Source organism: Mytilus galloprovincialis, chromosome 10 (genome assembly GCF_965363235.1).
Source record: "Mytilus galloprovincialis chromosome 10, xbMytGall1.hap1.1, whole genome shotgun sequence".
Taxonomy (NCBI): domain Eukaryota; kingdom Metazoa; phylum Mollusca; class Bivalvia; order Mytilida; family Mytilidae; genus Mytilus; species Mytilus galloprovincialis.
Genome location: NC_134847.1, coordinates 43,061,653 through 43,089,359, shown reverse-complemented (window position 1 = coordinate 43,089,359; position 27,707 = coordinate 43,061,653). Strand labels below are relative to the sequence as shown.

General features: G+C 32.0%; 1 protein-coding gene and 1 long non-coding RNA gene across 2 annotated transcripts; both read right to left on the bottom strand.

Moving 5' to 3' along the window:
• Positions 1–615: 615 nt before the first annotated feature.
• LOC143047602 (uncharacterized) lies at positions 616–3,914 on the bottom strand. Its single transcript, XR_012969606.1, has 4 exons — positions 3,804–3,914; positions 2,299–2,406; positions 1,505–1,606; positions 616–764 (listed from the first exon to the last, which is right to left on the bottom strand). It is a non-coding gene; the product is annotated as an uncharacterized LOC143047602 (long non-coding RNA).
• Positions 3,915–13,495: 9,581 nt separating this feature from the next.
• On the bottom strand, positions 13,496–18,733 carry LOC143049182 (uncharacterized). Its single transcript, XM_076222914.1, has 4 exons — positions 18,619–18,733; positions 16,550–16,696; positions 14,859–14,960; positions 13,496–13,652 (listed from the first exon to the last, which is right to left on the bottom strand). Exons 1-4 carry the CDS (start codon positions 18,655–18,657, stop codon positions 13,518–13,520), a joined length of 423 nt encoding a protein of 140 aa, XP_076079029.1. The 5' UTR covers positions 18,658–18,733; the 3' UTR covers positions 13,496–13,517.
• Positions 18,734–27,707: the final 8,974 nt, after the last annotated feature.

Sequence of the window (27,707 nt, the reverse complement as noted above, 5' to 3'; positions counted from 1 at the left end):
GATACTATTAAACACAAGCTTTCATACAACTCCAATTTGAGATGCGTTATCAATTGAAAACAAAATGCTGTAAGTAGGGATTCACAAAGCTCCCCGGCAGTTCTAGTTCTGATCCGCATACTACTCTATACAAATGATGGAGTTAAAAAAATAAATCTGGAAAGGAAACGATCACTGTACTGTAGTCTGGCTGCGGACACCGTCATGTCAAATAACATGCAAAGAGGATGCTTCAAAATAATTCTTTGCCTACATCACCGAGTTAAAATTTTCAACATATCTCAACTTCCTTCTGGGAATTTGCTTAATATTAAATATAAATGCCTCTGCCAGGTACGTGTTTATTAAATTCAACAATCTGTTTGATAATTATCGTCAACTAGAAGAGGGTGAATGTTACCACTTTCACACTGGAACTGCATTTTCATTTAAGATTTAATATATATTTCAATAAATTTCTAAATATGATGAGACGGCTGTTTCTAGTCTTTGGTCGGGCGTGTTGTCTCTTTGACAAATTCTCCATTTCCATTCTTAATTTTACATGACACTATTTTGTTGCAAATGTATGCTGATATGAATCATGATTGATTTATATGTCAATACTGAGACAAATTAATTTCAAATCTTTAATTCAGTTTAGTAATTACAGATTTCGCGTTATGACATGTATGAGATAGGGGCTTGCTCATAGCCATCAGGTCATCATGTGAGATAGTAGTGTGGGTTGTTGTTGTATCATCAACTAGTCTTATCATTTCCATCTGAAAGAAAGGCGATATTGGTATAAGCAAATATTGCAAGAAACTAAATGGTTATTGCTATCAATTTATCTGCTGTTTCTTGATAAATAAAATCTTTGAATTTGATTTTAGATATTTACATGACATAATTGTATTTTTTTGTTCTTGTGTCGTTGGCTCATTGACTACATGACGTATAACCAATTATTATACTTATCAATGTATGGTTTCACGTAAAATGAATTAATAGATGATATTTCCTGCTTCCTTTAAAGCCAAAATATAGTTCAACATCGACTTAGCAGATGGTTTTTGTACGTATGATTATGGTGAAGGTTTTTTTACCATTCACAAACACACTACATTTGCGTTATATTTGAACTATTTCAAACATAACAAACACATGATCTGGGTAAACCCAAAAGCAAAATGATTTTGAAAAATAATATACCCTCAGATATTTGCACATAAGATTTAAAGGCTTCAGATATTATTGTGTATACTTTTTAAATGATGTATTTATATCTTAAATGGTTTCATTGAATGCAAAAGTATCGAATTTCGAGATTCAGTCCAAGTTTTGAAGAACAACTAACAAACAAAACGAATGCCGTGAATAAATAGATATCATAAAAGCTTGCCCGCAACGCCTTAGCAGTAAGAGAACAAGAGATAATATACAAAAGACTCAGCCTTAACCCGTAGGTGCAGCCTATTTGTTTAAATGTGTAACATAAAAAAGTTTTAATATTGATTAATACCTCCATGGTATGTAGTCCATGTGCGGTGTGTACTTCCGTCAACTGGGATCCGGTTACTGTATACAGGTAGCACATATGAGGAGCAACCATCATCAGTGTCATCTGAAAATAATCAGTTTTTTAATTACTTAAACCTGATGTATATACATGTGTCCGAGCTTCATTTACAGGGATCTGACAAAAATCAGGTAAAAGTTCTACTTCCTGCTCATGCGCGATTTAAAAATTAGGGCTTTATTTGTGTATCATTACGACAAAACAAGAGAACATCGAAAGATATTAAATACCAAACTAAAATAGAGAGATGTCTTTTTACTAAACTTTACTGTTTAATTTCTCATATATATATTTGATGAAGTGACAATATCTTATGAATAACTGACCCTTCATGTACAAGTGAGAACAAAATATATATACAGAAAAATATTTGAGATGCCGTGCATATTTCCATCGATCTATTCTACATTTTCAGCTATTGTCGTGCATGTACTCGAATGACTTGACAAACATCTTCAATATTATCTGTCACGCAAAATTACTATGTAGATTAAAAACTGATAAGGGCGGTTTAAACTAGATCTCTAATTCTTAACACCATATGACTGTGTAAATGATGTTCAAGAACGTGAAAACATACATACTTATTGTCTGATAAGTAATGAATGGCCCTGTTATCACTGTTTGGTTTTAAACTATTGGATTAGATCTGAAAATGCCTATGATGATTTTCATGATAAAATTTCATGACAAAAATTTCATACAAAACAATGTGAAGTGACTTGTCATAACATTACCGAATGAGGATCATATTTGAATTGAAGGGATTCGTGTTCCACAGGTTCGTGTGTTGGTCCTGTATGGTGCCCATGGTGACCATGGTGTTTGGTTGTCATGGCAAAAGCCTGAAATAAATTTGAAAAATTTACCGATTTAACATTGCGGTTTATTCCTATTACAAATATATTAAAAGTCTGAATTGTGAAAAGATAAAATTGATCATAGTAAATTATAATCTTTGTCGAATTTAGTTTGGCCTTTTTAATGTGACTAGTGGAATCACAGAAATAAATAATACATGTAATCATTAAATCATTTTAGATCAATATTACTAAATTAAAACAAATCCACGAATAACGATACATTTGGCCTAGTTTATATTGTTTTGCACAACAGATCAGCTTGTTAAAAAAATGCCGGTACTGAGTCAGGAATGTGACAGTTGTTTTCCATTCGTTTGATGTGTTTGAGCTTTTGAATTTCCATTTTGATTATGGACTTTCAGTTTTAAATTTTCCTTGCAGTTCAGTATTTTAGTCATTTTACTTTTTATTACAGTAGGAATCAAATTTTGTCAAGAAGAAAATCAATAATATTTTAAAAAATAATTTAAAAAAAATAAAATAATCATAATATTAACAATCATCATAAAAATGATAATATAAACATTAAGATAAAATAAACATATTAATTATCATTCATAGTACTACAATATAGATATGAATAATACCAGTGGTCACGTGATACGCGTCACGGAAAATATGTTGTTCTTCCTCTCGTTCTATTGTGATTAATTGATACAAAGAAAACACATTGAACACGTTTTGTAAAATACGTCGTAAAAGTACTTAAGATCAACGAAACGAAAACGAGAATTTAAACGCATTTGAAAATTCAAAAAAAAACCTGACACCAAAAGTCTTTTGAAACGTGTTGTAAATCACAGAAAATGTATAAAAGATGTGGTAGATTGCTAATGAGACAACTCTCCACAAGAGACCAGATGAGACAGACATTAACAACCATAGCTCACCGAACGGACTTCAACAATGAGCAAAGTCCATTCCACAAAGTCAGCTATAAAAGGCCCCGAAATGACAATGTAAAAAAAATTCTAACGAAAAAAAACCCGGCCAAATTTATGTTAAAAATTTCAACATAAGAACAAAAAATAATTCCAGAATTCACATTGTTACAACTTAAAAGAATCATAATAATAGTTATCAAAGGTACCAGGACCATAATTAAGTACGCCAGACGCGCGTTTCATTTACATTAGACTCATAAGTGACGCTCATATCAAAATATTTATAAAGCCAAACAAGTACAAAGTTGAAGAGTATTGAGGATCCAAAATTCCAAAAGTTGTGCCAAACACGGCTAACATATCTCTGTATGGGATAAGGAAATCCTTGGATTTTTAAATCGAACAAAAACAAATCCTGAAGGAATAAGATTGTTACCACTTAAAAAAATAAAATGAAAACTATACTTGCAAGGAAATTATGAATATCTTATTTACCTGAACCAATAACAAAGACAGAACTACTGCTACGTTCATTTTGCTAAAAATCTGATACCTCCGTAAAGACTTGGTGACAAATGTGAGAACTGAACAGATCAACCGTTGTTTATATCAAATTAGTGAGGCCTTTTACAGGTAATGCTAAATTGTATATCAATTTGGCGAGGCCTTATAAAGGTAAGTTCAAGTTGTAGTATCATTTCGATCAAGAACTTTGAGATTATTGATTGTAGCGATATAGTTTTCAATTATGCCAATCTAAATAAATTATATACGGTATACGTCTGTAAGACAGCAATCTAAAACTTTATCTTAAAAACAAACAAAAAGTATGCATTAGAATTTTGCTTTCACCTTTTCAAACAATTCTATCAAAATGTAAAAAGATTTATTTCAAACAAAAAAGTTATTTTCAAACCTTTAGATGTAGCAATGAATAAGATGAACTGTTAGGTGATTTTCAATTCTTATCAGGATAATCTTACATATTTTGTAAATTTTATTCAAATCCAAATAAATCAAAATCAAATATCTTATTGTCGTAGAAACTTGACAGTTTGTGACCAACATATATTAACACAATATACATATTTACATACATATCAAACATACACAATAAAAACAGCATCAAACTTTATAACAACTAACAAGCTGTTTATTCCAAATTAGAATAAAAGGTAATTTAAAACAGTAATAAATCACAACTCCAAAATGTTATGGGGTTTTTCAAATATCGTCATCTCGGTCTTCTTCCTACCGACAGTAAAACTTTTGCTAGAATGGGGCGTTTATTTGGCAAATGAGATCCAAGTAAGTCACATCCGGCCAAAAAGGGGCGTAAAATTCAAAAAAAATTGTAGAATTAGTGCACGATCAGTACGCTGGAGAACTGTTGCAACAATTATTTGAAGGGCAAAAATTCTCCCCCGATCAAACATAGTTTACAAATGTTTTCAAATGGCAGTTCAGATTTCTGTCGTCCAATCTTGTTGACTCTACTAGTGTATTATATCTGCCACCCTAAAGACGCCACTAAAGCAACAATCAATCTATGAATCATAATTGATCCATTGCGGTAAAAAAGTACAGAACGTAAAAAGTGAAATAATGAAAATACTAAACTTCAAGGGAAATTCAAAACGGAAAATCCTCTACAAAATGGCAAAAGCACAAGCTTTAATACATCTAACAAACGGAAAACAAACTATCCTATTCCTGAATTTAAGCAGGCATTACCTTATGTCAAAAATGTTAGATTACACTTTGTTGTATAATTAGCTCAAACTCTCACTTGTATGACAGACATAAATAATTCTATTATATAGACAACAATGCCTTCAGAAAAATATCGTTTACCATATAAAATGTTAATGCATGTGTATGCATTATACAATGTTAGATAATAGAAGGAGCAAAGCGTTTAAATTTTTATATTGTACAATCCTTATGTAATTGTTTAATATTCTGTGCACTTTTCGATTTTTCTTCGGGTTTTTATTTTGTGTTTACCATGGCGATCAAGCTAACAAAGTTAATGAAGAACTAATCAGTTTAGATTATGGCGAACTCCGAAACAGCGGTTACGTCCTCTTTACTACGCTACGTTGACTTTGATAGTTTAGCGAAGCAACGTCACCACTGTTTCGGAGTTTGAGATTATGGTCTCATTGGTGTCGTCCACCTCTTTTCCCATACTGATTTCGGTCGTCAGAATAACTAGTTATGAATTTTCTTAAGCATACTGCACTTTAATGTTTTATAAATATGAGCATCACTGATGAGTCTTATGTAGACGAAACGCGCGTCTGACGTACTCAATTATAATCCTGGAACCTTTGATAACTATTTACTAAGCAATTAAAACCGCGTGATAAAATGTGCTGATTAGGAGGGGTAAGCGGAGAGATGTTTTTTTCAATAATATTAAGTTCCACATGTTATTGATTCATTGATTAGCTTTTCATGCCACGCCACCTTCAGCACTATTGCGCTATTTCGTGGTGGTGTGGTGGAGGAAACCAGAGAACTAAGAGAGAACGAGCGACCTTTGGTAGAACATCTGACAATTTTAATCAATATCGATTAGAGTTGAACGTAAATTCTATGTGTTAACAGAATAGCAACACCATAGTCCGACTACTTAGACCACTAAACCACCGTGAAATATCGTAATGTTTTTTTTTCCAATGAACTCCAAAGCATATTCAAAAGAGTTCCATAAAAACTGACAAAATTAAACGCTATCAATCAACGAAACAAGTAAAATATAACTGCCATAATACTGACCGGCAATCTGAAGAAAAAGATAAACATGTTCTAAAAAGCAAACTTCCCACTTGTAAGACAGTTTTATTGTCCTCAAACTTGTTATTTATTAATTACAATGACATGCCTTAGAACATGAAACACAAGAAAAGTATAGCACGATAGCATGTATATATAGAGCCGAATACGTATCTTGTCTAGAGTATTCCAGTTTAATATTGTTACAGTTTACAGATAAGACTTTAACCCTTAAGACATGAAATGAAGTTTGACCGATATAATGTGTAAGTCAAATAAACTGTATGTCCGGTCTTTTAATTAATAACGACGTATAAGCATTTCATGTAACATGCACCTTTTATTTTCTAAGCTATTGTTATGGTGTTTCCAAATATATATTACGGTTGTCATTTTGTTTGTTTCATAATTAAAATAAATTTCCTCACGATTTTTTACACAACTGAACGTTTGTTTTTGTTTACTTTTGGCAAGGTCATTCATTATCAATCTATTCGTTACATTGTTCTGTGAAATTCCAACGAACGCATCTGTCGAATACGACATTAGTAACCCACTATCCATATATACAATATATGATGGTCATGGGAATTACAGAACAGAAAATATTGGGCCAATGCTGTTCATACATTAAGAATAAAAAATATTTGGCGAGCGGAAGAAATGTCATAATTATAAAGAAATAAAGACACCGGTCTTTATCTACGATTATTTTTTGGAATGATTTCGTAAATATCATTTACATGTAGGTACTTACAGGGAATTATTTTTCTTATTGGATTTCGGGCGAGATTAAAAGTATTCAGTCTCGTAATCCTTAGTTGGTCCTACTAATAATCTATTGACTTTGAAAATATTGCATATTTTGCAAAAAAAAGTCAGCAAATAAGGTCGGTTTGAATGATATCCCTAGTGGCATGTATATCAATCAAATTTTGTATGCAACTGAATTCTTTCCAACAAATCATCTTTGCTGTCGACATTCAACAGCCATGGAATATTGTTGTTTGCATAGTTAATATGTAAATGGGTTGCTATTTAGAATTAAAAATGTACATTATGTTATCAAATTTTTTAAACAGGCGATACATTTTACATGTAATACATTTTTAATACGTCTGTGTTAAAAGTTTATTTACCTTTCTTATTCGGTTCCTTTGTAAATATTTTAAGCCCCAGTCACACTGTCACCTTTCAAGAGCTATGTTTTACTACGTTTTGAAAGCGTAGCGAAACGGGAATATACGTAACGAAGCGTATCGAAACGTAGAATCAAGTAATGAAACATATTTATACAATACAATGTATTTTGATTTGGAGGAATGCTTCATTTTTTCATAACTGTAGATTATATAGTAAAATTCATACGCCATGCATAAATATTGTAGGTTATTATACTATAAATTAAATCTAATCATTGTATTGGTGTTCAATCCAAATATTCGATTGTAACCAAGACACACATGACAATAACTACAAAATACAATATTTAAATGTTAACATTCATATTCTATTTGCCTATATTTAGATGTTTTGGATGAGGTAATATTTTTGAAAATTTGAAAGTACAAGTACAATATTCATAATGAAATTGTTGATTAAATTGTTGTCTTATCAAGTATGGTTATAAACATACAAGTCATTTTGTAACTTGAATATCTGAGTGTATATTATCAATCTATCAATAAATTATATTTGCTTGACATGAGCATATATAGATTTAAAGTCCATCTAATTGCCTTAAATATAGCTAAAATTAGCCTTCTGGACAGATATAATAGGGTTTTGGTTGTACACGTTCTCTGAAGACAGATATTTCAGTATTCGTATAGTTATTTTTAAATGCCATTGCTAGACAATAACTGCTTGTTTGAAAAAAAAAACTTCACGCGAGTTGTACAAAATGTAGTTAGTTTGAAAATGTGTATGTCCTAATAGTAAAACTGAAATAGTTCATTCGTAGAATATCTGCTATTGTACAATTTAAAAAGTAATCCAAAAAAATATAAATCATTCAAATTACAAATTGGAAATAGTCCCTCTTTTTATTGAAATGTTGTTCATCAATATTGCATCAATTGTGTTCATCAATATAGTATATGGTAAACAATTCTTTTTATAATTCACAAAAGAATCTTACTGACATGCACATAAAACAAGAAATTATTCATTTCCAAAGTCCCGACATAGAGTACACATTTTGCCTACAGTAGGTGTAATTGCCAGCGTCTAATAAGTCAATCACTTACAGACACTAAAAATCTCATTGCATTTATCTCGTGAATGGTAAACGAAAAACATACAAATACTTGGTCTGATTTCAAATTGCATATTTTCAAGTAAATTTAAACGGAATAGGTGTTACATTTGCTATAAGAAATACTACGGGACAGGTTATCTTCCAATATATTCTGTTTCTGTTAACTGTGTTTTATTCGATTGTGTAAAATTCAATAATATCTTGTTTACTAATCAAACCAAGTACATGAGTTTCACTATTATATGCTATTCCATATCCATTAAACTTTAGATCAAGTACAAACTTGTCAATGTTTCCCTCTGGAGTTAATCCTCTGGAGGATGTGTGTGTGTGTGTAGCAATACAACGAAAATGTAGTTATACTTATCAATACAAACACCCATTGGTCCATAACTGTATTCTTCTTAAAAGTGATTGTTTAAATCTGATGAAGTAACTTAGAATACTGAATGACCTTCGAGAGTAATACATTCAATAATATTGTGGTAATATGAAGTATAAATAAATTTATCATCTCCATAAGGACACAAATAACCTATTACAGCATTCATATGTATTTTCCTAATAATCCGATCATGCTTTGATACTATGATATTAAAATGGTCATCACAAACAAGAAAATAATTTCCGACACATAGCATCGGGAACTGGGTATTTGAACAGATTTTGATATCTTCCATGATGGATAAATCTAAAATGTTGATTTTTAAAAGCTGACCATCCTTCATTGCAGAAACAAGAGCATGATTGGTATCAAATGTAGTTATGTAATACGGTTAAAATCTTTCGCATTGTATCATTGTGTCAAGCATGTCACTTTTGCAGTCGTAAATGTAAATACAATTGCCTAGCGTATCAGATAATGCAACTTTTTTAATGGAAGGAAAACACCAAATTTTCCACACTTGTGGCATTTCCGTCAATATTTTTGTAAGCTTAAGGTTCCCAGATCAAACCAATAACGCTTGGCCATGATTAAGCTTAGTATGTTCTGGTATGTCATCCATATTATGTTCAATGATTTGCAGTGTTGCAAGCGTTTTTGAGATATCAGAAGATCGTCGTTCTTGAAAAAATTGAATGCAACTTAGTAAACTGGTCTGTTTGCATTTCTTGTTCTAGCTTATGTAGAGTAGTGTCAAACGTTTTAACAGCGACGAATAGCTGCTGATCTGCTTCATCTTTGATAAGTGTGTGTAAATACGTAATAAACCATTTAAACGGGTCACTCGCTTCGTTATTTCACTACGCTCTTCTGCAATCTTTTGAGTAAGCATATCCCTTTTAGTTGAAAAATCCTCCCTAGTTTTTTTTGGGGTTTTTCTCCAAATAGGCAGTTAGATTACTTCCTGGGATATGTTGTTCAATGAGAACTGATTCATTTTCAAGGGCAATGATGTTGTCATTCTTTTATTTTCAAAATAGAATCATAGATATGCTTCCGATTTTCTATTTGCTTTTGCAAATCTAATAAGGCATACCCTTGTCTGTAGCGTTTTGATGCATGCTCTATGCATAACACATCATCACACCTGCGATGGGAGCCTGGGATACAACGAGTACAGCGCAATTGATCATGATTACAGCAATATAGAGTTATGTTTTTCTTTTTCAAAATGCTTCTCGCAACGGTTCCACTGTGCAATCATTGTTTCACTCAATCTCCTCATACATTTTAGCAATACCACCGTGTGTTTTGAGCTCGCCTGTTTTTTCTTATGCTCTTTTTAACAGTTTTTGAACAACCCCTTTCCACATGTACTGCACCATGACAAAGCTTGGTGATTTTCATTTTCTCTTTCACATGGCCCACATAAAGGAATGTTTGTAGCCATGTTTATACTACAATAAAAACAAAAAAAACATTTATCAAAGTGCAAATATTTTGGTAGATATATGTTCAAAGACTAAAGTTTTGAAGTTAGGTCTTTGTTAAAAAAAAAAACGAACACTGGACAAAAATCGCTACTTATATACAAGAATGAATAAAACGAAAAACGAAAAACTACAATGAAAAAACCTCGTTTGTCCGAATCACAACTTCAAAACTCAACTGTACCAAGAATCCATGAAGTTAAAAACTCGATAGTGGAAAGTATAGATGCCCAGTCAAGTAAAAAGTCACGCTACCAAAGTAACATGAAAGCACGAAAAAAAATGTTGTAAATACAAAGATGTATATCTTCAGCTCATAAAATCTATGACTCAAGACTATATTGTTCTATTTTAAATAGATATCTACTATTTCGTGATACTTTCTGATGAATCTACTAGAAAAGGAGGACCTGTTCGTTGACAAAGTCCTTGCTCTATATTGCAAACTAAGGGGTACTTCTCTAATTTGCTTAGCGGCCATATTGTCTGTTCATGACGACAGCCATTACGATAGGATTACACATATCCTTATAAACAATGCAAATATGCCATCTGCAATGTTGAATCAACAATATTTTTCCACATATATCTGATTTTGCATAGGTTTTTTTGTCTTTTTGTTCGTGTATAAAAATGATGTACATTGTTTACTTTGAAAACTTTCGATCCTTTAAGTCGGACAATATAAAATGTCATCGTAGTTTGCTTGCATTTTTTATAACATTTGTTTTGTAAAGGCTAGATTCAAAAAAGCAATAAGGTAACAAAATGATACTGTTTATGGTTTGTCAGCATAAAGGGAAACACCTTAAATATAGATGAATTTATAAAATCGTATCATAAAAGTATACAGTTAATTAAGTGATCGTGTAAGACATAATCGAATAAATGAGGACGACTTGCATTGAAGCATGAAACTGTCTTTGAATTGTGATAAAAAGTAAAAGCTTTGAATGAAGCGTCATCGAGCTGCATATAGTATACAGCTTAAATCTGAATAAAGATAATAAGCTTTTACATTTTATGATGTACATTGATTTTTTCTTTTGGATGAACTCAAACTATTTGTTTAATTACGTCATTTTAAACTTGATTGGCCAAGATAACACAAATGTACACGACGCAACATGATCTGCACACGTTTCGTACATAGTCTGTAAATCCGGATAGACGCACGCTCGATGAAAATAGTATTTATAGTGAATACTTAATACATTCAAGGTCCTCCTTATCAGGGGTGATCTGAGCTTATATCTCAATTCTATTGTTTTACTTTATAGTTTTTTCCTTCTAAAAAATAAGGAATGACAATGGATATTTTGACCACAGGGTGTGAAGAGCGTGGTTTCTGGAAATGACTGCTTTTACACCCCAAAAACATAGACCAATATTTTTCCTAACAAAACAAATTTATTGCATGAACATAATGTATAATTAATAGTATTTACTACAAGCTGTTTCAAGAAACATTAAATAGCTTTTCAGGAACTTTTAATATCGAACAAAATATTTGGCATCTTTTTTCATATAAAAAAAAACAACAAATATTTAACTACTCCTTTGCTTGAAGCTACAATTTAAACTCCTTACAATAATGTCTGAAAGAACATTATTGTAAAGAATTTTTATTTTTATCATACTATTAAAACATATAGTGATCATTTGAATCTAAATTATAAAACAACTATCAGTGTTTGAATTGTTGAATACTTATGATAGCACCCTATATATAGAAATGTTAAAACTTAAAAGTGCATATTTTCAGCTAATTGAATTTTAAAATGACCCTAGCATTTCATGTGAACAGAATAAAACCATTGACGCCTCTACATGGAAATAACATAATGACATGACAAGAAACACAAAAGATAAAAAAATATGTAACTACTATACAATTGAGAAATAGGAAATGTGTCAAAGAGACAAAACCCGACCAAAGAGCTGAACATAGCTGAAGGCCAACAATGGGTATTCAAGACAGCGAAAAACATCCCACACCGTGTACTCATTATCTACTATGTCTTAGTTCTATCCGATGAACATTTTGAGAAAAAAGGATGAGTAGTTCTTTCACAAAGCACTGGCACATTACTTTAACGCTCAAACCACGATGACATTTTATAAAAACTGAATAACAGCTGCGAGCTCTTTAATATCGTATGAGTTATGAAATGTGTACTGCATATTCAGGTGAAATTGGTACAGTGCTGCTTATTTCAGGAAACTTTTTGGTTTTATGTTAAAATATTATTGTGTGTCCTGGTTTCTGGATCTGAGATGATTGATGTTGTCAAAATTTGACGTGAACATGTTGAAAAGAGAGAGAGGAAGCTTAATATGTGTTTTTTTTTTTAAATCTCTAGTGCATAAGGTTTTATTAAATCAAAACTATTTAACTCACCTCGATGTGTAGTCTTAATTTAGAAACTTAAAACTCTATCATCCATTTAATATTTGTATTACGTATCGATTTACATGTACATACCTTATGTGTGTAGAATAGCTATATGTGTACGTACTCGTGCACACATAATTTGAAACTAGAGAAGCGTTAACTATTTTATAGTTTTCAGTTATATGTATGTACTCGAAAAGATCTTTGAATTTTTTAAATATCCACATCCGATCCACGCCACCTCTAGAATAGACAGTTTCACAATAACGTTGAAGCATGGCTTTGATTGCTGATAAAATTGATGTTTATAATTCAGAGATAGGTTTCATGGAGCACTTGCAAGACCCATTAATATACCAATGTTTGAAAGATCACTTGTGTAGCTTAAGTAGAAAATATAGTGACGGTAGATCCAATTCTTTATCTTTGGTTGAAATTCCAAAGTCACATAGAAAATACCTATGATTAGGATTTTTGTTCTTAAGTAAGTGTATGCTGAGAGTGTATGTGGGGTATATGTAGAGTTTTCAAGAGAAATGTCAATACCTAATTCATTTATCAAGCAATTTGAATGAAATATTAAGATACAATCAAATTTACTTAGTTCCTTGTTATTATTTGATAGTATCGTAAGTTCAAGTGGCTCAAAATATGCCAATTTAAATTCAAGAGGAATTACCATTCGAAGTTGTTGATAAACTTTAGTCATGATTACTTTAAATATTCGTCTAAAGAAGCAATATAATTAAACGTGAACAAATTGGTTTATGTAAAAGCAGCACACAAGTTATTAACATTTAATTTTGCTAACTCTTTGGTGATTAACCTTAGCTTAATGTGTAGGCTAAAGATGCAGGTCAATATATAGAACACTAATTTTAGATGAATTCATTATATTTTAATTCAATTTAAATGTTGTTGTTCCATTTTTGTTGCATTGATGTGCAAATGTTTTACTGGCGGCCATTATGGCATCACGTGACATGGTACTAAATGTTCTTGATGTATCATCTATGATAGTGATGATCGATTTCTGAAATAAAAATAAAGTATTCAGGGTAACTATCACTTCAGATGATTTGATGAATCAGTGTTATATTGTCTATTGATATATATGTACATTCCTACGTATGTATAAAACAACAATTTAACAAAAAAAGATGTTCGACTTCCAAAACTATATATTTTTCGGGTGTTCGCGGGATGCCCGTGATAAGATCTTTTTACCTTCAAGGCTCGTCTTTATTCAAATAATTATGAAGTAAACATTTATTAGTTAGTTTTTATTATATTTTGTCGCATTATGTGAAAATAAACCTTTTTCTTTAAACAGACACATTTTACACTTTTTTGTGAAAGAAAATTTGAAATCAATAATTTATAATCAACAGCATCATTGTGTAAATGGCACATTGAAAAGATAAAGTTGTTTCGCTTTTTCAAGGGAGATAATGATTTGACAACTAGATTAATTACTGTCAGGGACTAGACAATTTGGGTGTCTGAATGTCCAACGATAGATTTGTTTTTAACGTCTGTAAAATGACTTCTTTGTAAAAGGACTTTCTTATTTCAATATAAAACCTATGGATCACACCCTTTGTGTTTTCCCTAAAAAAACATTGAAATTAACATAATCACTATTATGTTATCAGTTACTAGCACATTATAAAACATAATCATGATGTTATTGGTCGAATTTTTCTTGAAGGGTAAACAAAAGCTCACATTGTTACAAGGTCCTAGATCTGTATATAGAAACTATTGCAGAAATTTCTGTTTTTATCAGTACAAGTGAGAGTTTTACAATGTAGCTAGCTATAAAACCAGGTTCAATCCACCATTTTCCTCATAAATAAGGGCTGTACCATGTCAGGAATAGGACAGTTGTTATCCATACATTTAATGTGCTTGCGCTATAGATTTTGCCATATATTAGGGACTTATCTCTGGGAATTTTCTCGGAGTTCAGTTTTTTTGTGATTTTACTTTTTGCATGATATTGACTATACGGTATAGACTTTGCTTATTGTTGAAGGTCGTATGGTGATCTATAGTTTTTTTTCTTTGTCATTTTGGTCTCTTGTGGAGAGTTGTCTCATTGGCAATCATACCACATCTTTTGTTTTATATTTTATTCTAATGTTAAATAACTTAAACAGTTAGCAAATATTTTCCTTCCAAATGGTAAGTTGCTTCTGACACCTCAAGATGGTTTTTGTTTTTACGAATGACATACCTCAAGTTCACGAAGACCGTGTGGAGTGTGTACTTCTGTAGATTCCTGCCCATTCATTGTGTAGATGAAACATTTATGGCGTTGAGATGCAAGCATCAAGTGCTAAAAATAAAATATAGATTTTAATTAGAAGACTCGTGTATTATGTCCCAACTATTGTATTGAATTCAAATTAAGGTTCATTTTACACGTGTTATACTTTTTAATTGGTGTATTGAGCTACAAAACCATTATAATGAACGTATATTCAAATACAATACAATTGATGCATATTTAAAGAAATAAAATCATAAAGTGAATATGTCTTGTAACATAAGTTGCAAGTGAAATGTTATAACGTACAATGATAAACGGTGCCTATTCGTCTGAACCAGATGCACGTTTCGATAATGCATTGGTGGTTCTCGAGGGAAAAATATTAGAAAATAAAAATAAGCATGGATTCAATTCTATTATTGTATATATTACTTAAGCCGTCAAGATTTAAAGTGTTTTTAAATCTACCAAAACCATAGGATTCTGTAGAATCTTTAAATTAGAAGTAACCGAAGTATAATCAGATATTTATAAGTAACGTTATTTTTAAAGAATGTTTGCTTCTCTGTTTCAAAATAACAAGCGTTGACATGAGTTATCATTGATATGGTTATATTTATAAATTAACTGTTTACAAAATTTAGAATTTTTGAAATACTAAGGCTTTTCTACCTCAGGCATAGACTACCTTAGCTGGATTTTGCCAAACTTGTACGAATTTTGGTCCTCATTGCTCTTTAACTTCGTACTTTATTTGGTCTTTTTAACTTTTGGGGATTTGTGCGTCACTGATGAGTCTTTTGTAGACGAATCGCTCGTCTTGCGTATATACAAAAATTAGTCCTGGTATCTATGATTAGTTTATTTAAAAGGCAGTTAACAACTAACAGTATATAAATAAAGAAGCTAATAAAGGCAGATACAAATTTTTAGAGTCCGTGTGCTTGTTTTAGAGATATAAGCCATTAAAATCTTGGCCGGACATAATTCTCTCTAGACTTTTATATATTTAACATTGCCACCTTTTTTTTTCTAAAAAAAAAAACGATAAAAAATTAACAAGGATTTTATAAGATTTTCAACGAAAAACTATATATATATATGTACTAAACATTGCTAAAAGTAAAGGCAATTTGGCAAAAACGTTCAAGGCACTATTAGAGATAAAACCAGAGGATTCCGATATCTGGCAAAAATTCAAATACAAGAGGAGCGAACATTAGTAATTAAAAAGGCTTGGATTTGAGAATTTTCCATTAACCCTTAAAATTGGATTTTGGAATGTTCCATTAACACTACTTTAAGTTTCTATACTGTGCTAACCCGTTATTGTTCTCCCCTTTTTTTTATCCCGAACACTGCATCAATATCTTACATAAAGAAAACTTCAGTTCTATATAACATCATATCTGAATTCATTTTAATGGAATAGAATTAATAAATAACTGGTAAAATTGAGAATGGAAATGGGGAATGTGTCAAAGAGACAACAACCCGCCCAAATAAAAAACAACAGCAGAGGGTCACCAACAGGTCTTCAATGTAGCGAGAAATTCCCGCACCCGGAGGCGTTCTTCAGCTGGCCCCTAAACAAATATATACTAGTCCAGTGATAATAAACGCCATACTAATGGGTTTTCCTTGGGTGTACCTACCATATTTGGATCATATCTGAATACAAACGAATCAGATACGGGATGTTCCACTGTTGGGTGAGTACGATGCGCATGCGTTGGATGAGTACCAGTATGGTGGTGTGCGTGATGTTTTGTGGTAGGGTTCATGGTTGTTGCAGCAAAATACTGAAAGACATGTTAAATATATATAATCTAGTAACCAAATTTTCTTCCGCTACAAATTCCTAGCTTTGAATTACTGCAGCGAATCAAATGAGCTATCTCTATCTCTGCATGAAATATTGTTAAATTGTTACAATTCGTGCATTTTAAATAATAATTGTTATAATGTTTTATCTGTGGTTTTTAGTGAGGAGGATTGTTTTACTGTTATCAAGAGTTGTGTTTTCGTCGTTTATCAATAGATCATTGTGTGAACTGCGTTCTATTTTCCCGTTCTTTATTGGTGATTTTCGATTGCTCAAATAATGTCTTTTCTTTTTGAGGAAACGTACCAATGCTTCATTCTTGTTAAGTCAAGTTTTAAAGCTTCAGATAGTGTCTACATAAAAATAGTTTTTATTGGTATTTGGAAGTAAGAAACAACACGTACTCGAATATTTTAAGGTTCATTTTCGACTTTTTTTACGGTCCATATATATCATGATATATGTATGCCTTAAAACTGTTTCGTATCTTATTATCTAGTTTTTTATGGTGTGTCATGTATACTATTGTTTGTCTTTTTAATTTTTAGCCATGACGTTGTCAGTTTATTTCCGATACATGAGTTTGACTGTCCCTCTGGTATCTTTCGTCTCTCTTTTACATTATTGTCAAATACTTCTAATACATATATGCTTGAATATTTTTTTGAAGGGTTGAATTCAACACTTTTACAAATTGGTGTGTTCGATATGCTTTTCTAGATTTCCGCTCTAATAAAAGCCTGAAATGTGTAAAATACTTGACAAGCTATACAACACACCTTTTTTTTAAATTCAGTTGTGAATAATTGATTGAATGTTTGTGTTTTTAACGTTTTTAAGCGCCACTTTTGGGCTTTTTCGTTGAGGACGCAGGAGTGCCCGGAGAAAACTACCAACTTTTGATAGGAAACTTAACAATTGGCAATTACGATTGTAGTCGTCGAGTGCACCTGCACGGACGGGTTTCGATCTCAAAACCTCAGTGTTGACTGGCTAGTGGTGATAACAGTAGTACAACTTAGACCATTTGGTCACCGAGGTCCAAGTTGGAACTTCATTTGATTGTCTTATATCTAATGTTCATCATGAGAATAAACAAACACAAGTTACGTAGATATATGTCCTTGTACTATGTATTAATTTTAGAAATCTTGCAAATCTCTTTGACTACTTAATTTTACCATATAAAGAACAACATACGACAACTATACAACACATGTAATAAAGGGGGTAAAATGCTATTTAACATGTTTAGCCTACTACCACTTCCTCTTGATTACTAGATAGTTGTCCAATGTGCCATCATACCAAATGTCTAGGCCTAATTGCTATGTTGATAAAAGAGGGACGAAAGATACCAAAGGGACAGTCAAACTCATAAATCTAAAACAAACTGACAACGCCATGGCCAAAAATGAAAAAGACAAACAGAAAAACAATAGTAAACACGACACAACATAGAAAACTAAAGAATAAACAACACGAACCCCACCAAAAACTAGGGGTGATCTCAGGTGCTCCGGAAGGGTAAGCAGATCCTGCTCTACATGTGGCACCCGTCGTGTTGTTTATGTGATTACAAATCCGGTAAATAGTCTAATTCGGTAGGTCATATTCATGAAAGGGAAGGGGATTGTAGTTACGACGTAAGGAACATATCCGATATCATTTGTGAAACGGTTATTCCATAACGGTCAACCAACTCGTGATGGCGTCCGTAAAATTTACGAAGGGATGATTTCAACTTCACCATTTGGAACTCTTGCTTTAATAGCTTCCTTGTGAGCAGCAAACCTCTATCAAGAAAATCATGATAGGAAATGCAAGCACGGGAATATCGTATCAATTGGGAGATATATAAGATAAAAGTTGAGTATAGAATATTTACAAAGGCCTTACCTGACCGACCATGCAGCATAAGAGTACTGTGTAGATCATGTTGATTGTTTTTGTAGGACAATGAATATGTCTTTAGAGTAAAGATGACAATAGTGATAGTTTTTATACTAATAAACCAAAATACTCTAGTAGAAAGATATAACTTTTACCGGTTTGACCTATTAGATAAAACCTTAAATAGTAACAAGTTCTGATTCCGTTGACATCAATCTGCGTCAATTCTCATTGAGCTGAGTACTAGATTAACGCACTTGAAGTGTAAAGGTTACAAACATTGGAACTAAGTGCACTGATCCTTCGTAATATGTGACTTTTTCAGCAATTTTAATTCATGAAACATTAAATTGTAGGCATGAAATATGATGTCAGAGGTGGATTAGAAACTGCTGTTCTTCTCTAAACCATTGGATTTTTACTAGAAATTGTGGGCTAAACCTATAGTTTTGTGTGTAATGTTTTGTTGTTTATTCCTTTTTTGCCATTGTATATTTTAAGTATTTTGATTAGAACTCTCGATATGGTCTTACTTAATCGGCGTTCACGTTCCTTTATATTTTCATATATCATTATATCCTCAGCATTTACCATTATCATGACGTTAGCTAAAATAATTTTCTTTAGTACCCTCCTTCAAAAACTTGAAAAATGTATTCCAAAAAAACACAAATATTTGGTACAATGTATTTGTGAAACATATTGGATTATACAATACATCAATTATTTTCTTTATACAAACAGACACACACATAAATTGCAAATCGGTCTCAGAATTTTCAGATTTCTAGTTTTAAACCAAGAATAAATCCGGTTATGTACTGCTATTGTACAATCCAAGATTGCGGGATACAGTGTGTCTACCATAAACATATGAATATGTTATTAGATAACAATATCTAGGCAGACTGTTAGTTTTCATTTATATTCAGTTGGAAGCTAATGTGCTTCAAAAAAGTTATTTAAAACACCTCACATTTTTACTCAAAAATTAGTTTAATATATGACCTAGGCCATAGTCACAAACGGAAAAAATAAATGCACAATGTACAAAATCAAAACGAAAAATCCAAGCAACAAAAATGTTTCTACTGAACTTTTTCTTTATAAAAACAACATCAGCTGTTTCTCTTATCTGTGACACAACTTTTGATATTAATTGTATTAACTAATTCGCAGCTTTTATATATTTTGTATACTCGTGACAACGGACTGCTTGACATATTATATTAACTGAACTATTGGTGCAGACTTTATATTGTCCTAGACATCATTAGTTAAGACTTTTTTGTTGTTGATCCCCCTTTCCCCGTTGGGTGCCTGTGTCATTTGTGAATGTCAAACATCTCTTTTTTCACACCATTCACTTGTAACGTGAATCTCTCAATTTATTTTCTTCACGTTAATATGAACATTTGTTTATATCACGACTGGTTCGTCAGGTCATACCTGAATCTATAAGTGTATCTAGTCATGTCGAGGTTAATTATACTTTCCTTGTACCGGTTTATGACAGAATATGTTACATCTCTCCTGTAAAACAATGACCTTGCCTCGGCCAGATATATTTCTATTTTGTTAGATCGAAAATGGCCAATGCGAATATTTCATTAAAGTTTTAGTTCTTGTGTTGTCTGATTCTTGGTGCTAAACATTACTTGCAGCGACGATAGCCATATCATAACGACTAATGAGTATCTTGTGTAAGAAACCTGGGTACCTTGAAACATATTATATTTCCCATGGGTCTTGTTTTGTGAGCTCTTCCAGATTTTATTATTTAACATTAAGGTATTTCTACTTTAAAATTGATACACCTAGTCAAAAGTCCAGTTACTTCCCTTCATGACTGATGACTTTCATTATCTTGTGTCGAGCTTCCGTGTAGCAGAAAGAAAAAAAGTAGCACAATTTAAGACAATAAACGTGAAGACGGTGTTTTCAATCAACATTTTTGTTGTTGTTGCAGAAAATATGTTAAATAATAAGTAATTAAAACGCATGTAATTAATGATTAAAAAGAAAAAAAGAAAATACATGAACAATTTATAAGACGTTAGTAACCTATATTCCTGGTCTAATAGAGGTTTCCCGATTTGCTACTTGTCAGAAAATTGAGAAAGGAAATGGCGACAACAACCCGACTATAGAGCAGACAACAGCCGAAGGCCAACAATGGGTCATGTACGGTTGGTAGTTTACTTAACGGTAAGTGCTGTTTAGGAGATATTATTAAATGTTTGACATCACTTTAAACTTAGTTTCTATATAATTTCAAAATCTAAAAACGAACAGTTCTGTATGAGTAATAAATTATGTCAGTATCAAAGTACTGACTACTGAACTGATGATACCCTTTTGGACTGAAAGTCTATCAGCAGAGGTATCTACCAAGTGTTTTAGAATAAAACTGAAATCAACACGTGATCAATTTCATACGTCCAAAAAGTAAAATCACAACAGTACTGAACTCCGACGAAAATTCAAAACGGAAGGTCCCTATTCAAATGGCAAAATCACAAGGTCAAACACATCAAACGAATAAATAACAACTGTCATTTTCCTGACTTGATGCAGGCATTTTCTTAGATAGAAAATGATCGACTAAACCTGGTTTTATATCTAGCTGAATCTCTTTCTTGTATGACAGTTGCATCAAATTCCATTATATTGACAACGGTGCGTGAACAAAAAAAAACCAGATATTATAGGTAAAGAAAGTAAAATACAGAAATCAACATTGTGTTATAATCGTAATCACTAAAAAATATACAAATATGCAACAAAAAAGCACAAACAGGCATATAGACCTAGCATATTAGCAAAAATTAAAGAGAAGAATACACAAATTAACCATAGTACAATAACACAATAACAGAGTCTTTAAGTACAGAGCCATGTTATATATGTTACATTAAAAGGCATATAGACAAAGCAAATAGCCCATATCAATGAAAAGCAACAAAATGTTTTTGATGTAACCCCAAAAGGCATATAGACAAAGCACTTTAGCAAATATAAAAGACAAGAATAGGAGAATATCATAAACAATAATGACAGGATGTGCAAGTACCACAAGTATCTTAATGACTATAAAAACCAATAACAATTGAACGAAGAAGCACAAAAAGGCATATATCAAATCTAACAACCTCATACATAGCACGAATTACTTTAGATGATCGTAATACTATGAAATTGTTCTGTTCTTTGAATGTTTCCTGCTTCCAGTGGTACGACTTATTTTGATTCAAAAATCTTATACTTCAGACACCTCAAATATTGAGAAAAATAGTTCGCAAAATAAAATAAAGTGCACACGTTGACATTATATCTAGCCTGATCTACTAAGAATGATTAATTTATACCAATAGTCTGTAAAATGAAGGTTTCACTATACATATCACATAAACTCAACATCATCAATGATACATGTAAATGAGCTGAAGGTCGGTTAAACCTAGTACACTTTACAACCATATCATACACAAAATATATTTCACCTATTGCAAGAATTTGATATATTAAAAACATTATTGAGTGTAGTGGGAAAGAAAGGATAATGTTGGAGAATGTTTGTTACGCAGAATTACGAGCATTATAGAGGAATTGTGATGATAGCAATAGTTGGTGTTGTTGACAAGTAGACGTCAGCAAGTTGAATAAATGGTCGTATGTCTGCTTATTGTTATTGGGTATAAGATTAGAGACGAGGTGGTACATTGCTTCATCAACATTTGTGTATAGTGTAGAGTTGAACAACTGGTAAGGGGTTGTATTTGTTCATTTTATGCGATACAATTATGATCAATGATATATCAATTTGTTTGACACGATTGTGTATTTCAAATTCTACAGGTGATGATTTTGTACACAAATAAGTTTCGTGCATTGCGCTATTTACAGACAAAAGAATACGACAAGCGTATTCATATTCCAAATTTACAAACTAAGCGCATACGGTTAACATTTTTTTTTTACTTTAAGAAAGCAGGTAAGGTGGCAACCAGCCATAAAAGCACGAAAACAAATTATTTATCTTTGATGAAAAAATGATTATGGTTGTGAAATTTATAATCCAGCGACTTTTACATCTAAGACATTTTTAGATAACATTCAAACCCAGGTTTAACGTAAATTTATCGACCCCTCGTGTACACTTTACTGAGTTATACAAGGTAAATTGTATTCTGTTGATTTTTAATAAATGTATTTCAAGTCTAAAAAAAAAATAAAAATATAAAGATAAAATGCAACGACCCAATGCTATCTGCTACTTTGCAATATTCACTAAGTTGAAATGGGCGATCAACCATAGCTTAATGTGTAAGCTTAAGATTGAGGTCAATATATAGAACATTTTAGATGAATTCATTATGTTTAATTCAATTTAAATGTTGTTGTTCCATTTTTGTTGCATTGATGCGCAAATGTTTTACTAGCGGCATCACGGCATCATGTGACATGGTACTAAATGTTCTTGATGTATGATCTATGATAGTGATGATCGATTTCTGAAATAAAAAAAAAGTATTTAGGGTTACCGTCAGATAATTGATGAATCAGCTTTATATTGTCTCTTGATGTATATTTACATTCCCTTCATATATAAATCCATTTTTATGGAAAAAGTTTAACAAATAATTGCATTTTCCATGGGGTTATCTACCATATTTGGATCATATCTAAGCACAAACGAATTTTATACGGGATGTTCCGCTGTTGGGTGAGTACGATGCGCATGCGTCTGATGAGTACCAGTATGGTGGTGTGCGTGATGTTTTGTGGTAGGGTTCATGGTTGTTGCAGGAAAATCCTGAAAAACTTGTGAATATGTAAAACTAGTATCCAATTTTTTTTAATCAAATCAGCTATTTCTCTCTCCCTAAAATATTGTTAAATTGTTTAAATTCTTACATTTTCACAATACTGTTTGAACTGTTTCACATTTTTCATGTCAAGGTCTTATTAGCCGACTATTAAAGAAAAAAAAAAACGGTATACAAATAGTACGTGGTATGATTGTCAATGAGACAATTATCCACCACATGTACATTTCAAGTGGTAGTAGGCTGTTTAGGGGCTTCAAGAGGGGTGTGTTACCCTGATTCAGAACAATTTTACTCGCGAACTTATTTTTTTTTAGTTTTTCAACACTTTTAATCAAATTATGTGTTTCAATATTCAACACTATAAGGTAAAAGGGGAATTTGGATTCAGAATTTTTTTTTGGTCATCTGCTCGGAAAGATTTTTGTTCAATAAATTAGGGCACAGAATATATAATAAAAAAATATCACATTACCCCCCCCCCTTTTTTTTTAACCTTTTTTAAAGTTATATGGTCATTCCCTTATATGTGGGGTTAATTTTCACATTTGCCGTCGAACCAAACCTCCTTATCTTATATAAAGTATCCGTATAAAATATTAGCAAAGCCCTAACCTGACCGATCATGCAGCTTACAAGTATTGTGAAGTTCATGTTGATTGTAGCTGTAGGACAATACATTTTTCTTTAGAGAAAAGTTGAAACTAGTGATAGTATTTTTACTTATCCACCAAAATACTCTAGTAGAAATATATAAATTTAACCGGTTTGACCTAGTAGATAAACTCTTAAATAGTAGCAAGTTCTGATTCCGTTGACATCAGTCTGCGTCAGTTCTCATTGAATAAAGTATAAAGTTAAAGTACTTGAAGTTTAAAGGTGACAAAGACTGGAAATAAGTGCACTGATCTTTCTAAATATTTGATTTTTTTAAAGCAATTTCAATTCATGGATCAGTACAATTTTGCATGCAAAAAGATATCAATGGTTAACCTCAGGTTTTTGTTTCTTCTGTCACTCATTCGCATACTTTGATGAAATCAATGTGCTGAAGAGTAAACTTGTTTTTCCCTCGTTGTATTTCATATAAGCAATAAAATAAGTGATAAGCTGACAGACTGCCTACATTTATATTTAGGAGACTGTAAATCTGAAATCTGAAGTAGGCAGAAGGAATTGGATACTGTACAAAACTGAAAAATGAAGGGAATAAACAACGCAACACAAATATTTATGTTTATTTTCTTTAAAGTTTCATCAACACTGGCTTTTTTTTTTTTTTTTTGGAATGGCACAATAATAAATATGAATCTTATTAACTTATTCACAACTTTAATTCCTTTCTTATAATCGTGACTGCTAGGCATATTGTGTACACACGCATCTATGGTTAAGACTTTGTTTTGTCCTCATATCATTAAGATGACTTCGTTGATTTTAACGCCCCACCTACGATGTTTTCTGGTCTGTGCGTCGGTTCGTCTGTTCGTCCTTCCGTTCGTACGTTCGTCTGTCCCACTTCAGGTTCAAGTTTTTGGTCGAGGTAGTTTTTGATGAATTTGTAACTTATAACAACTTGAGACTTCTTACACATGTTCCCTATGATATGATGTTTCTAATTTAATGTAAAATTAAATATTGTAATCCAATTTCAAGATCTACTAAATAAAGAAAAGGATAGTGCGAGTGGGACATCCAGGTAATAATGATACATATTTGTTTACTGGTTATTTGCAAACGCCCGACAGCTTCTTTTATTCAGACAATTCTTTTAAAATGGGAATCTTTAATACAATCATATTCACGTATAGTCGCCGTCACGTAAAATTGGCACCATGTTTTTAGTAAAAAAAAGTTTAAATATCGACCGCGTTTAGTAAAGATCATGTTTTTCAATAAGCGGAATAAAAATCCTGTCCAAATATCCACTACTGTCCTACCTTTTATTGTGTTTGCACTGTGTAATCCTGACCTTCACATTTTTCAACATTATTTACAGTGTAAAACCGCCATCTTGGTTTCTATGAGGATCCCTTATTCCATAACATTCGTTACTCTCCGGTAATATCATTGTCATTGATGATACAATTTCCCGCGCTTTTTTACGTAAAGATGACGAAAAGCTCCGAGAGACACAAGAAAATAGAGAGCACGTGGAACTCCACGGCAACACTTCCGGTAATAACAATGTCGGATTCCACCATACAAAATAATCTTGAATTATGTGAAGGTCAGGATTATACAGTGCAAACACAATAAAAGGTAGGACAGTAGTAGATATTTGGACCGGATTTTTATTCCGCTAATTGATAAACATGATCTTTAGTAAACGCGGTCGATATTTAAGAAAATTTTGACAAAAAACATGGTGCCAATTTTATGTGACGGCGACTATACATATATGTTGATGTCAAGACTGGTTTTATCTTGTTTTGACTAAAAAGTCCCAATTTTTTTTTATCAATAGTAAACAAAGTCGTACCTGTTCTCATAAGGTTATGACGAGAATATTTATACTTGAAATGACAGATAATGTTGCACCTGTTCTATAAAACAGGGACCTTGCTAAGGCCAGATATGTCTTTTTTTAAATGTCCAAAATGGTTCATATGAATTTTCCGAATTTCATAATAAATCTTTTACAATTTAGAATAAAACTGCCAATTGCAACTTCGAATTTTCAACTTTGCAGAAATTAGCAAGAACTGAAAATGATAACTACAGTACAAGTTCGCGACTTAAGGATAGATACCAATAAACCTACTACACTGACGACTCAATAGGAGTAGGTGACCTCGTATAACGACTCATGGAAGATATTGCTATATCCGGGTATTTCATTAACAGAATCGATCCGTTGCCGCAATAGCCACTGCAGTTGAGAAACACGGTTGAGGAGGACTCAGCTCACAAACAGTTCGTAACTTACTACAGCAACATGGCATCAAAGTTTGTGTTTTGGACCCGTTTTGAGTTTTTGATATGGGTGGCTATCTCTGATGACCATAAAACAGTATTGGAAACATGTTCCAGGTATTTCAAAATAGACCTCACTTTATACTTTTTTTTTTTTTTTACCGAAAAAGGGATTCATTAAAGAAGGACAATGATATGCCTCACACAGCGCGTTTAACAATAAACTAACGTTAGCAGAATACCATCAACGTGCTATCTTCACCCTCCAAAAGAATTGGACTTCAATTCTCTTGAGCATCTATTACACTAACTAAACAAACGTGTTCACCAGCGTCAACTCCCACCTCAGACCCTTGATCAACGCATATAAATGTTGCAACTTGAATGGCGAGCAATTCCACGCAACAATATCATATTAATATTGATAGCATTCATGCCGAAATGATGCGTAGCAGTGTTAGCAGCGAGAGGTTGTCATATTCGTTTTTAACTTTAATGGCACTAGAAGTAACTTTTATTAGGACTTTATTATTGACTTTTATGAAGAAAAAAAACCTCTCGAATGAATAGCCTTTCCTCCTCTCCATCGAAACACGCTTTGAGTTGAAAGATTTATTACTAATTATATAATCTTCATTTAAAATACAAGTATTTAACTAACAGATAACATTTATTTTCTATTTCTAATTCATTCAATTGTACTAGCAAAAAAAAGAAAAGATTCAGATTATGGCCAAAACGTGGCATGTATGATAATTCAAGATAAATCAATATAATTATAGAAGATACATAGAAAAAAATATAGCCGAAGCTAAAATAGTCATTGGAAAGAAAAACAAATAATTGTCAAACCCATAATTAAGTTTGTTGTTTACTTCTAAGATTTTGTTTTATGTTTTAAGACTTGGTAATATTTAGTTACTGATGTAGCATAACCAATCAAAATAGGAACTACACGTACATATCATGTACACGTGTCCTCAAGTTTTGGGAAAAATTGTTTCATATTGATAACATTTCATAGTTACGACACATTTTTTAATCAAACATAAGAATAATTAATCTTATTGATGAAAAGGACATGCTGTTAGGAATAAAAATAGATATATTAAAAAACGACAACCTTCAAATTTGTAACTTTGGAAAATTATAAATCAAAATGAATATATAAATAATAAATTGATTCGCCGAGCGCAGCGGGATACGACCGCAGAGGATCAATCTGAACAGTTTGGGGCATAAATATAAACAAAATTAAAGCTTAATACAAGTCTGAATTCGGATTTTAATTTAATAATTGACACATTATAGGTTTGTGACACAGAATAACTGTAGTCAAATTAGTTACAT

What these genes read in the sequence shown, in the direction of transcription:
- LOC143049182 (XM_076222914.1), bottom strand. Translation starts at nt 18,657, where the DNA reads ATGATCTACACAGTACTCTTATGCTGCATGGTCGGTCAG. An exon ending in TATGCTGCATGGTCGGTCAG is followed by an intron (nt 16,697 to 18,618) that starts GTAAGGCCTTTG and finishes CATGTCTTTCAG; the next exon opens with TATTTTGCTGCAACAACCAT. An exon ending in TCAGATATGATCCAAATATG is followed by an intron (nt 14,961 to 16,549) that starts GTAGGTACACCC and finishes TTTTATTTTTAG; the next exon opens with CACTTGATGCTTGCATCTCA.